Source organism: Saimiri boliviensis, chromosome 11 (assembly GCF_048565385.1).
Source record: "Saimiri boliviensis isolate mSaiBol1 chromosome 11, mSaiBol1.pri, whole genome shotgun sequence".
NCBI lineage: Eukaryota > Metazoa > Chordata > Mammalia > Primates > Cebidae > Saimiri > Saimiri boliviensis.
Genome location: NC_133459.1, coordinates 30,007,815 through 30,020,896, shown reverse-complemented (window position 1 = coordinate 30,020,896; position 13,082 = coordinate 30,007,815). Strand labels below are relative to the sequence as shown.

Here is a 13,082-nt window from a genome sequence, read left to right as displayed (position 1 = left end):
CACACTTGTAATTCTAGCACTTTGGGAGGCCAAGGCAGGAGAATCACTTGAGCCCAGGAGTTTGAACCAGCCTGGGTAGTAACACAGTGAGACCCATCTTTACAAAAAATAAAAAAAATTGGCCAGGTGTAGTGGTGCATGCCTGTAGTCCCAGCTACTCAGGAGACTTAGGTGGGAGGATCAGTTGAGCCCAGGAGGCTGAGGTTGCACATAGCTGTGATGGTGCCACTATACTCCAGCCTGGGTGACAAAGAGAGATCTTCTCTCAAAAAAGGAAGAAAAATTGTCTCCTCTACTTATATTCTATATAAGCTCCATAATAGCCAGGATCATTTATGTCTAGTTCGCTCTTATATTTCCCAAACCTAGCACATATTAATTATTTTTATTGTTAAATAATAGCTCTTTCATGCCTATCTCCCATGCCTTTCTCTGGCAGAAGAACAGGACTCAATGTATGCTCTTATTTCTCCTGTAGTCTGGCCCACAGCCCTCATACCCTCAAGGGAGTAACAGGGTCCTTCAGATTTTTTTCACTTTCTGCACATTGCATGGTGCCAGATATTAGGAAAAATGACTGTAAACTGTATTCTTTTTGTTTTATCCCAAATTGAAGTGTATCTGGCAGGTATTCTTTAAAGTTTGTGATAAACACTTGTCCCATAGATCAAGCTTCCTTTTCTCTTTTTGGTTCTTTTTCTTTCCTCCTGCCCACTCTATGGGTAAACTTCAGGGAAGGAAGGTTTACAAACATGCACTTATTGTACCACACCTTTATAGCTCATAAAATTCCTTCTGAGTTTGCAAGAAGGTTTAAATACAGAATAAATTCTAGTGGCAGGATTTAAAAATAAGATCATCAGTCACAATTAACAAAATTTACACACTCACTATCATAAAATACCAAGAAAATCCCAGCTCTTCCTAATCCTTTCTAACAACACAGAAGCTGCACAGAACTTTACCTCTCGGCCAATAAGCTTCACCCATACTTTGTCTCCGACATCTACTATCTCAGAGGGCTTATCCACCCGACAGGATGACATATGAGTTCGATGGACCAGACCTGGGCACAAGAAGAAGTAATATAAAGCAGAGGGCACATCTGGTATTTATACTCTAAACTGGAAAAGAAGATAAGAGTTGGGGATTATAAGTGAAAAATAAAATTTTTCCCTGAAAAGTGTGAAACTTCAAACTGCAAATTGAGACTGCTTTTTATATCCAATCAACCAACAAACATTCTTAAAATAATGTTCAAAGTGGCCAGGTACAGTGGCTCATGCTTGTAATCCCAGCACTTTGGGAGGCTGAAGCAGGCAAATTGCCTGAGGTCAGGAATTCGAGACCAGCCTGGGCAACATGGCAAAACCCAGTCTCTACAAAAAATAAAACACATACACACAAACACACACCCCCTAGCTGGGTATGGTGGCACGTAGTGCCTGTAGTCCCAGCTACTCAGGAGGCTGAGACAGGAGGACTGCATGAGCCCAGGAGGTTGAAACTGCAGTAAGCTGCAGTTGTGCCACTGCACTCCAACCCAGGTGACAGAGGGAGGCCTTGGCTCAAAAAAAAAAAAAAAAAAAAGTAAATAAAATAGGCCGGGCATAGTGGCTCATGCCTGTAATCCCAGCACTTTGGGAGGCCAAGATGGGAGAATACCTTGAGGCAAGGAGTTTGAGACCAGCCCGGTCAACATAAGGAGGCCCCCATCTCTATTTTTTAAATATTATAAATCTTATTTTAAAAACAACAAAAAAATTTTAATGTTCCATATTAGAAAAGATGTAATAAAATAACTGTAGTACACAATATTGATAGAAATGTAAGTTGGTAAAATTATTTGAAAGCAAAAACATATAGATGTTTATATCTTTGGTGCAAGAATATCAACAGAATTTTTTCCAAAGGAGAAACTCAAAAGAGCCAAAAAACTTAAGAGACCTGAAATAACTTGCAGTCCAGCCTGGGCAAGATGGTGAAACCTCATCTCTACCAAAAATACAAAAATTACCTGGCCATGGTGGTGTGAACCTGTGTTCCCAGCTACTCAAGAGGCCGAGGTGGAAGGGCTGCTTGAGCCCAGGAGGCAGAAGTTGCAGTGAGCTGAGATTGCACCACTGCACTTCTGCCGGGGTGACAGAGCAAGACTCCATCTCAAAAATAAATAAATAAGTAACTTGCAATATTATTACCTACAAAGGTTTAAAAATGTAAGAACCATAAAATAACCCTAATTAACAATAACAGAAAAACAGCACAGCAAACATGGTAAATCTGCTGAATAAAAGAGTGAACAGTCATTTTGATTAATTACAAAAAATAATTATGACAGATGTTAAGTGAAAAAAGGAAATATAAGCAAGCCACTATTTCTAATCCATTAAATTAGCAAAATATTTAGAAAATAATAATATTCAATGTGGTAAAAGGATAGTAAAATAAGAAATGTTACTGAGGCTGGAATATACTTTTGGAAGTCACTTTGCAATGGCCACCAAGAATGATAAAATATTCATAAACTATTACACATTTAATAAAAAATAATTTAAAATCAAATAATTGCTGGGCATGGAAGCTCAGGCCTGTAATCCCAGCACTTTGGGAGGACCGCTTGTGTCCAGGTATTCAAGATCAGACTTGACAATATAGTGAGACCATCTCTACAAAAATTATGGAAAAATTAATAAAATACGGTGGTGCATGCTTGCAGTTATGGATACTCAGGATGCTGAGGTGGAAGGATGGCTTCAGCCCAGGAAGTCAAGGCTACAGTAAGCTGTAATGGTGCCATTGCACTCCAGCCTAGGTGACAGAGCGAGACACTGTCTCAAAAATCAAATTTATTAAGTGTTATTTTAATTACACTTAATAAAACACTTATAACAGACGTCCTTTTCCTGTCTGTCCAAAATCCTTTCCTTGGGAGAACCACCTTGCTTATATTATACACATAAACGTCAGGATCAAAAACTACAAAAAATTGCCAATGCCAATTTTTACCACCAGATGGCAAGAGTCTGCCAGAGAAAAGCAAAGAAGAGCACTGGTAAACAGGAAACAAAGCCCTGGGAGTGTAATCTGAGCACCTAATACAGCAAAGGCTAAAAAGTCCCAGCAATAAGAGGAAAGAGACACAAGGGACAGAAACATAATTGAGAAACATAACTGAGATTTATCCTGGAAGCCCCTGACAAGACTGGCCAAAATGTTTCTCAATTAAGTTTCCACCCCTTGCAACCAAGAGTTCTAATACTTAATTTGACTCTTAATCACTTCTGGGAACCTGTCCTAAGAAAATAACTTTATACCTAGGAAAAGCTATAATGCTTCAGGAAAAGTGATCTGCATCAAAATATTCAATGTATTTTTAAGACAGGAAAATTCAGAAATAACCTAATTTCCAACAAAAGGGGAACAATTAGGTCAATTATGGTATAGTCACTTGATGGTCCATTCAAAGTATTTTTAAACAAGTCAATAATTCCTTCTTTAGTAAATATTTATTGAGTGCCTATTATGTGTCAAGTACTGTGCATATCTAGCATTTTCCCATTCTAAATAACAAAAGCATGATGCAAAATTATATAGTACCTTGTTTTAAAAACATTTTTAAAATTAGAAAGAAATGACTCTAAATTCTATCAATGGTTACAGTATTACAAGTTAACTTTTTCATTTATTTTCAATAATAAACTATAGAATTACTTTGATTCTGGAGAAGATGAACATAAATAATTACTCTGAATGAACATAAAGTAGGCATCCTATCTAAAATAACTGCCCTCCCTAAAGTTGCCTGGGAAATTTATCCACCTCCATTCATTCTCCCACTCTCTTTCACATACACACACAGACACATACACACAAAGAGATGTTCGTGGGTGCCTGCACATGCCTGAAACTCAAAGTATCTGCCCTTTCTGTTTAGAGCTCCTACTGGGAGCCACTGCTTTCTCTATCCATCATCACTACATCTCTCATACCTACATAAGCTGATTCTGGAGTTCGATAGCCTACCTATCTAAACAACAGTGGGCCCTCTAAAATGTTTTAAATACATTAAGTTTTTTTTTTTTTTTTTTTTGAGACGGAGTTTCGCTCTTGTTGCCCAGGCTGGAGTGCAATGGCGCCATCTCGGCTCACCGCAACCTCCGCCTCCTGGGTTCAGGCAATTCTCCTGCCTCAGCCTCCTGAATAGCTGGGATTGCAGGCACACGCCACCATGCTCAGCTAATTTTTTGTATTTTTAGTAGAGACGGGGTTTCACCATGTTGACCAGGATGGTCTCAATCTCTTGACCTCGTGATCCACCCTCCTCGGCCTCCCAAAGTGCTGGGATTACAGGCTTGAGCCACCGCGCCCGGCTTATACATTAAGTTTTTAATTTAAAGTCAACACATTATCTCCAAATTGGGTGAAATTCATGCAGGTGGGGTTTTATTTTTTCCCCCTATGATGTAATGAGCCAACTAGTCTAATTTTAAAGTTTGAAGAGCAAATTCAGATCCCACAAAGTAGAAACCCTTTACTTTTACTGTTTTTTGGCTGCAACTGTCCTCTACTGGTTAAAACTAATCTTTTTCCTCTATTGCTAATGAAAGCTATAAAGTAATTAATGTTGAACCTAACATACTTAAGAAAACATTATTTTTCTCCCCTAAAACAGAAGGTCTGTTTACCGGTATACCACATAGAAATAATGGCATCAACAACTTGTGATTCTCTCAACTAATTCCAAAGTATAATTTTTTTTTTTCTTTTTTGGTACAGGCATCTCTCTCCTGGATAAATACGACAAGTCTAAAGGCATTAACAGTGAAAAATTAGAAACAACTTAAAATGTTATTAGGTACAAATTGTTTATAGAAAATATTTTTTAAATGGGGAAATGTTTAAGGTCCATTATGTGCAAGAAACTACAAATTTTAAATATGGAGTATAATCTTAATCTCAACATATTAAATTGTATACACATATGTGAATACACAGAAATACAACAAAATGTTGGCCAGGTGCAGTGGCTCACGCTTGTAATCCCGGCACTTTGGGAGGCTAAAGCGGGCAGATCACCTGAGGTCATGAGTTTGAGATCAGCCTGGCAAACATGGTGAAACCTCATCTCTACTAAAAACATAAAAATTAGCCAGGTGTGGTGGCAGGCACGTATAGACCCAGCTACTCGGGAGGCTGAGGCAGGAGAATTGTTTGAAGCCAGGATCGCGCCACTACACTCCATCCTGGGTGACAAAGCAAGACTCTGTCTCAAAAAAAAAAAAAAAAAGAAAAGAAAAGAAATACACCAAAATGTTAACAGTGCCTATTCTGTATGGTAGTAACATCACATAATGATAATTTTTTGTTGTGGTTTTTCCCCTCTATTTTTCTATGATAAGCATGAATTATTTCCAATCACAAAAATTATAACAAAATCAACACTAAATAATATATACACTATGACTGAAATAATGTGAAACCATGTCTCACATGAACATAGACAAAAAGGAAATATAAAAATAGTTATAATAGGGTACAGGATTATTAGTTTTAAGATATTAACAGTTTATTACCTTAAGGCCTTAGCTTATACAGTGAATTAAAAAAAGACATCGTCTAGCCCTTGCCCTGGGTCTTGAATGCAAATGTCAAGCAGGCAGTTGCATATGTAAGTCTGTAGCTCAGGGGAAGCATATGAACTGTAGATACAAGGGCAGGAGTCTTCAGCATGCAGATGCTTATGTACTAAAATACGTTAACTAGAATGTCACTTTTAGTGACTGGTTCAAAGAGAGACACAATTCGCCAGTTTATTAATTTACAATATAAGATATACTTTCCTTATACCTGGAAGGTTCTCAGTCCTCATCTAGGTAAACTAGCTGCTGCCTAGGTATTTAATACCTGTACAATTACATTAGTGATCAGAAATTGCTCCCACATGGAATCACAACAAAAGGGAGACAACTATTTTTGAGATACTTTTTTTGTCCATGAAAGTTTAGTGGACTATCACTTCCTCATAAATAAAATCCATCTCTACAGTTCATATAATCAGATTAATTTCTGCCCTAAATAAGGCAAGATAAACTCCACCAACTTCAAGCACTCAGCCGTTCTTTTACTATGTTTACTATGTTTTAAACTGACAACTCCCTGCTTGTTCCCCAATCTCTCCCTCAATAGATTATCATACAGGACAGGCACGGTGACTCAGCACTTCGGGAGGCTGAGGTGGGTGGATCACTTAAGGTCAGAAGTTCAAGACCAGCCTGACCAACATGGTGAAATCCCATCTCTACTAAAAAAATACAAATATCATAGCTGTGCATGGTGGCGCGTGCCTGTAATCCCAGCTACTCGGGAGGCTGAGGCAGGAGAATTGCCTGAACCCAGGAGGCGGAGGTTGCGGTGAGCCGAGATCGCGCCATTGCACTCCAGCCTGTATAACAAGAGTGAAACTCCGTCTCAAAAAAAAATACAAATATCAGCCAGGCGTGGTGGCACTTGCCTATAGTGCCAGCTACTAAGGAGGCTGAGGCATGAGAATTGCTTGAACCCAGGAAGCAGAGGTTGCAGAGAGCTGAGATCGTGCAACTGTACTCCAGCCAGGGTAACAGAGCAAGACTCCATCTCAAGAAGAAAAAAAAACAACGGAGTATTATGATTTCAGTCTCCTAAATTACAATTTCATCCCAATCCCTTTTCCCTGGAATTATACCCAGATTGTCTTGTTTAAATCTTTAGTGCTTCCTCCTATCTCTTCAGGCAGATTTATAGGCAATTACTTGGTTTATTTCTATCTATGGCTGAACCCATAATCTATATGGGGGGATTCATGACTAGATTCATTCTCAGAAAGCAGTCTGAATTTTTGAGAGACTTCATTGTTACCACAGACACACCACCAAAAGTTAGATGACATATATGCGGTAGTGGACGCCGTATAACAGATTTGAGGCCCCTTCCCTTTGTGCTGAGTACCTCACTATATATACCTTATCCATCCATTCATTTAATCCTCTTTGACAAAGGTTCATAGGAAAACATAGTCAAAATCATATAAACTATCCAGGGTCACAAGGCTGATAAATAACAGCAGTGCAATTCAAACATGAGTTTATCAGGTCTACTTCATCGTACCAATATTTTCCTCATTTTTCTTTATTAATCTATATTATCCTTTCAATTAAAAAAAAGAAAAAGATGAACTTACCTACAAATAGAGAAAGCATATCTAAATCTGTTCAAGCATATGCTCCAAAATCAAACAGAAACAAACAAAAATGCTTTGCTTGTCACACCACATGGAAGGGAGCACTTCAGAGCAATCTGTGCCTGGATTTCTGACATCAAGCCATAAATAAATGCCCAAGGGGCATATCAAGTCTGTCATCAAGTTCAATAAACCCAACGTGACACTTAAACAGAACAAGTCCCATCTGAGTGTCTGCTGTTAAAAACAGGGGAAAAAAAAAAAAAAAAAAAATCTGACAACTTGGAAAGGGCTAGCTCTTCAATCACCATGAGAGTAATGGAGTGAGCCCATCATAGTCCCCTTAAAACTGTTGCCCCAAATGTGTTAGATTCAATATTAATTTCTTTCATAATTTCCACTGGCAATAAAGGAAAGAAGTGAAAATCTCAAATCATTAGAGGACAGCTGCAGCCAAAAAAAATGTCAAAATGAAAAGTCATTGTTACCTCTGGGGAATCCAAATTCCCTTTCCACTTTTCAAGTCAGTCATCTCCCAATCAATGATATATGACAATACTATAAGCACATTAATTAAAGTGTTTTAATATCCTTTATCTTGTTGGGATTAAGGATTTACTAAAACATTTACTAGACATCTACTATATTATAGGCAAAAATATATCCAAGGATTAATGAAACATGGTCCTGCCAGTCAAAAAACTCAGAGCCTAAAATACGCATTATCATTCTCATTTCAGGGATAAGAAAATTAAGGCTCAAAGACTAGGCAACCTGCTCAAGAAGGCAGTTAACGGTAGAACTAAGACTAGAATTCATTCATTCATTCAGTGAGATTTACTGAACACCCACTCACTATACCTCAGGTATTGTATGTACTATGCTCTGACTCATCCAAACAGCCTAACCATTCACAATTCCATGGACTAAGTACAATACTCATTTTTATTATACATCACTGTAATTTGTTTACATCACTAGACTGTAAGCAATCTGAGGGCAGCAAGGGATTTATGTTTCTCTTACCTCTGTGTTCCTCCCCAAAAAAGCTAATCTGAACATAGAATTCAATAATTATTTGCTAAACTGAATCCACTGCTAAATATATTTGAGTATAATATTGAACAATCTCTGTTCTCAAAATTTCATAGTTTAGTGCTGAAGGGCAGAAGACAGTAGGAAAAAAAAAAAAAACTTCATAATTGTATAGGGCTGCACTGCCTAAAAAGATAGTCAGTAGTCATGAAGCTGTTTTAAGTTTCCATTTCAATTAGTTGAAATAAGTAAAATTAAAAAGTCAGTGGCTACTGTATCAGCACAGATGTAGTATAATACAAAAATATATTTGTCCCCCTTCTTGGCAAAGGACTAAAACTCCTGGGATTTACTACGTGATATAGGATTGTATTCTGTTATTCATAATAAGCCCTTTTTGATTACACCTGAGTTTACGTTAATGAGTTGACAGAGTGAAGTCCCTAGATAGTCCATCATGAGGATGGACTAGTCACCAGAAAGACCAAGTGATTACAGGGTTGGAACTTTCTTTTTCTGTTTTGAGACAGGGTCTTGCTATGTTGCCCAGGCTAGACTCAAACTCCTGGGGGGCTCAACTGATCCTCTTGTCTCAGTCTCCCAAATAGCTGAAACTACAGGCGCTCTCCGCCATGCTGGCTTAGAGGACTGGAACTTTGAGTCTCACTCACCAATCTCCTACATCTGGGAAAAGGAAGGTTGGGAACTAGTGACTGAGCTCTATAAAAACTCCTATACATGAGATTTGTTGAGTTTCTGGGTTGGTAAACACATCCTAGGGCTGGGAGGGTGGCATACCCAGAGAGCAGGAAAGCTCTTCATCACGCCTTACCCTACCCCACTCCAGTCCACCCACACCCTGTCCTATGTATCTCTTCTATTATTTGGCTGTTTCTAAGTTGTATCCTTTAAAATAAACTGGCAAACAATAGTATCAAATCATATACATACACACATATACATATATATGTCTTTTCCTATACATACACACCTAAAATAAAGTTTTTTTTTTTTTTTTTTGAGACAGGGTCTTGCTGTGTCAACCAGGCTGGAGTGCAGTGGCACGATCTCGGTTCACTGCAACCTCTGCCTCCCAGGCTCAAAGAATCCTCCTGCCTCCTCACCCCCAAGTAGCTTGGACTACAGGCACACACCACCATGACTGGTAAATTTTAGTATTTTGTAGAGATGGAGTTTCACCATGTTACCCAAGCTAGTCTTGACCTCCTGAACTCAAGCAATCCGCCCACCTCGCCTCCCAAAGTGCCCTCCATGCCTGGCTGTGAAATTTAATTTATAAATTAAGCACAGGTATAGATTAGCAATAATAATAATATAACAACATACTGTAATAACAGTTATCACACACTGTGGCTGTAACTTTTGCAGTTACAAGTTCGACAGCAAAACTAGCATGAATTTTTCCTTCTTCACAATTTCACACATTGAAGATTCATACTTAGTGTAGATCTTAGCAACCACAAGATAGGATTACATTTTCTTTCCTTAATTTTCTTTCACCTTTTATTTTAGATTCCGGGAATACATGTTAAAGCTTGTTAACTGTGTATACTGCATGATGCTGAGGTTTGTAATCATCCCATTAAAGAAGTACTGAGTTCTCAATAAATTTTTCAACCATTGTACTCCGCTCCCCCTTCATCAGTCCCCTCTCTGGTAGTCCCCAGTTTTTTCCGTATTAAGTGGAGAACGTTTACCTTTTCACTTAAAGGAAGCACTTAATGGCTTCTCTTTGGCATATCAAAGTTGCCAGCATCACTATTACATTTTGGGGCCATTATTAAGTAAAATGAGGGTTACTTGAACACAAGCACTGCAATAACAGACAATCTGATCACTGAGAAGGCTACTAAGTGACTAATGGGAAGGGAGTATACACAGTGTGGATGGACAAAGGTACGATTCATGTCCCAGATAGAATGGAGCAGGACAGTACAAGATTTCATCACACTGCAATTTAAAACTTAGGAATTGTTTCTAGAATTTTTCCCTCAACATTTTCAAACCTCATTGACCTACGGTAACTGAAACTGTAAAGTAAAGCCACAGATGAGGCATTCTTCTATGAGCCATTCTGGCAAAGTCTCAAATCTAAGAAGGTGATGATGGAATCGGTGATTTACAACTGGTTGGTCAGAAGCACAAGTGGCCCAGGACTTGCAGCTGACAACTGAAGCGGGGGTAACTTCATGGGACTGAGAGCTAACACAAGATCCAGACAAATAATGTCAGAATTGAACTGAGCCATTGGAGACCCAGTTGGTGTCCAGAGAATTGGGGAGTTGGTGTCAAAAAACAAATCAGAAAACATAAAGAATATTTTCATCAGCTGGGCACAGTGGCTCATGCCTGTAATCCCAGCACTTTGGGAGGCCAAGGTGGGCAGATCACCTGAGGTCAGGAGTTCGAGACCAGCCTGACCAACATGGAGAAACCCCATCTCTACTAAAAATACAAAAATATTAGCCAGGTGTAGTGGCACATGCCTGTAATCCCAGCTACTTGGGAGACTGAGGCAGGAGAATTGCTTGAACCCAGGTTGCCGTGAGCCGGGATCGCACCATTGCCCTCCAGCCTGGGTGACAGAGTAAGATTCTGTCTCAAAAAAACGATCATCATCACAGAAAGTTATATTGGATAATACTATGAGAGGGGAAAGAAAATCTAGCTTAGGTTTGAATACTAGTAAGGGGTCTTCAACTCAGCGGTGGCTGAAGTATTGAGAACAGGAGATCTGGTTAACTAGCTCAAATTAGAATCTACCTTCCTGAGCCAAAGATGTTAAAATCTGATCAGACCAGAGTTATTTCCTAACTCAGTCCTTTCAGGCTGAAACTTAATAATCGTCCCTCTTTATGGGCAGAGAAACTAAGATACACTGTAAGGAAGTCAATTGCTCAGGTTATCCAACAAATCTATAGATCTCAGGATTAAAACTCACAAGTTTCCACCTAATTATTTGGTTCCCTGAGCTTTCCCTCCAAGGCTTGTCTCAGCCCAGCTGTCAGACTGACAGTCACTTATAAGCTGTCAGCCACAATCAGAGGCATCACCTGACAGGGTATGGATAAAGTGAGTTGAAAATTGACTGCCGGAAGGTCACAGGCCTTTAATCCCACACAGACCTCAAAGTGTCACATATGCCCAAGTTAAAATGGGACTTACAGGCACTGGCAGCTATGGTGAGTACACTAACAAGAAAACCTGTGCTCAGACAGAAAGAGGTGAATATCCTATGGGATGGGGAAGAGTTCCACATCATTAAATCCCAGCCAACATAAAATGAGAAACTTAATTACAGACTGCTGACTGCCAGCTTGAAAACTGCTGGTAAACCATTTCTAATGCAAAGATGCAATTTGCAGAATGGTAGTCTACAAGGTTAGAGGCATGGATTATTATCTAAAGATCACCTCTGGGATTTTTTTTAACTTTATGGCTTCTCTTTGGCATATCAGGAAAAAAAACTAAAAAAAAAAAAAAAAAAATTCTGGGCTGGGCGTGGTGGCTTCGCCAGCACTTTGGCCACTTTGGGAGGCGAAGGTGGGTGGATTGCCTGAGGTCAGGAGTTCAAGACCAGCCTGGCCAACATGGTGAAACTCCATCTCTCCTAAAAATACAAAACTTAGCCAGGCGTGGTAGCATGCACCTGCAGTCCCAGCTACTTGGGAGACTGAGGCATGACAATCACTTGAACCCAGGAGGCAGAGTTTGCAGTGAGCCAAGACTATGCCATTGAACTCCACCCTAGACAGTAAGAACGAAACTCTGTCTCAAAAAACAAACAAGAATTTCCAAAAGCCAAAGTCCTTCTTCAAAATACATCCCTAGCAACTCCCTAGAGGTGACAATTGTTAATCTGTTGAATATTCCTCCAGCCTTTCTTCTAAACATAGGCAGTAATTTAAAATATATAAAGAAAGAGAGAGATACAAAGGCATATGCACACTTGCATTAAAAGGGTAGGGAAGGGAGATGCTATACAAACTCTTCCGCAACATGTTTTTAAATTTTACTATCTTGGACTTCTTTCCAAGTCAGTAATTTCTTTTTTTAAGGGACAGGGTCTCACTCTATTATCCAGGCTGGAGTGCAGTGACACAATCATAGCTCACTGCAGCCTCTGACTTCTGGGCCCAAGTGATCCTCCTGCCACCACACCCAGCTAACTGTTTTGTAAAGATGGTGTAGCAAGATTCTTCAGGTGTCGCTTTTCCAGCCGGAAGCCTCTGTGGCCAGCAGCACCTTTGCCCGAGTTTTGCTTGAGCCTGCTGGGCTCGTCCTGCCCAATTGGCCTGGCAGGTCAATCCGATGAGTGCAGCTCTCAGCATAGATGAGACCCAGAGTGGGCAGACCCTATCTGCAGGCAGGTCATTTTAACATTTGCAGCCCTCGCCAGAGGAGAGCCAAAGTGGGTAGACCATTTCCACAGGCAGGTCCTCCCAATGTCTGCCCAAGTCTGGCTGAGTCCAGGGTTTGTATGGTCTTCAAAAGTACATGCTGATTGGTCCATGGGCAGCCATGGGCAGGCCCAGAAAAAGCACCATAAGTTCTCACTCTGGGCTACAGACTCCACCTGGAACTGACAGCCTGGCCCCTATGCTTTAGACCATCCCTGGGTTGAAGGTGGGGCTTCACTTGCCCCTTTCCACCCAGGATCCTGTCTGCCTCTTGCCACCATCAATCATGTTGTCCATGACACCCACTGTTCTGTGCCCAGGGATGCCTGCAGGCCTCTGCTGAGCTGCCCTCAGCAGCCCTTTGGCCTCCCTCCTGTGCTCACTGACACCCAAAGTCCGGAGGGGGCCGA

General features: G+C 40.1%; 1 protein-coding gene across 3 annotated transcripts in view; it reads right to left on the bottom strand.

Annotated features, from left to right (window-relative positions):
* ZCCHC17 (zinc finger CCHC-type containing 17) overlaps positions 1 to 13,082 on the bottom strand; it is a 72,663-nt gene that overhangs the window by 29,355 nt on the left and 30,226 nt on the right. For all 3 annotated transcript variants that reach the window (XM_003937589.4, XM_003937590.4, XM_010348161.3), the window contains one exon: positions 966 to 1,066. In XM_003937589.4, coding sequence (XP_003937638.1) covers positions 966 to 1,066 — 101 coding nt within the window. The remainder of the gene's footprint in view (positions 1 to 965; positions 1,067 to 13,082) is intronic.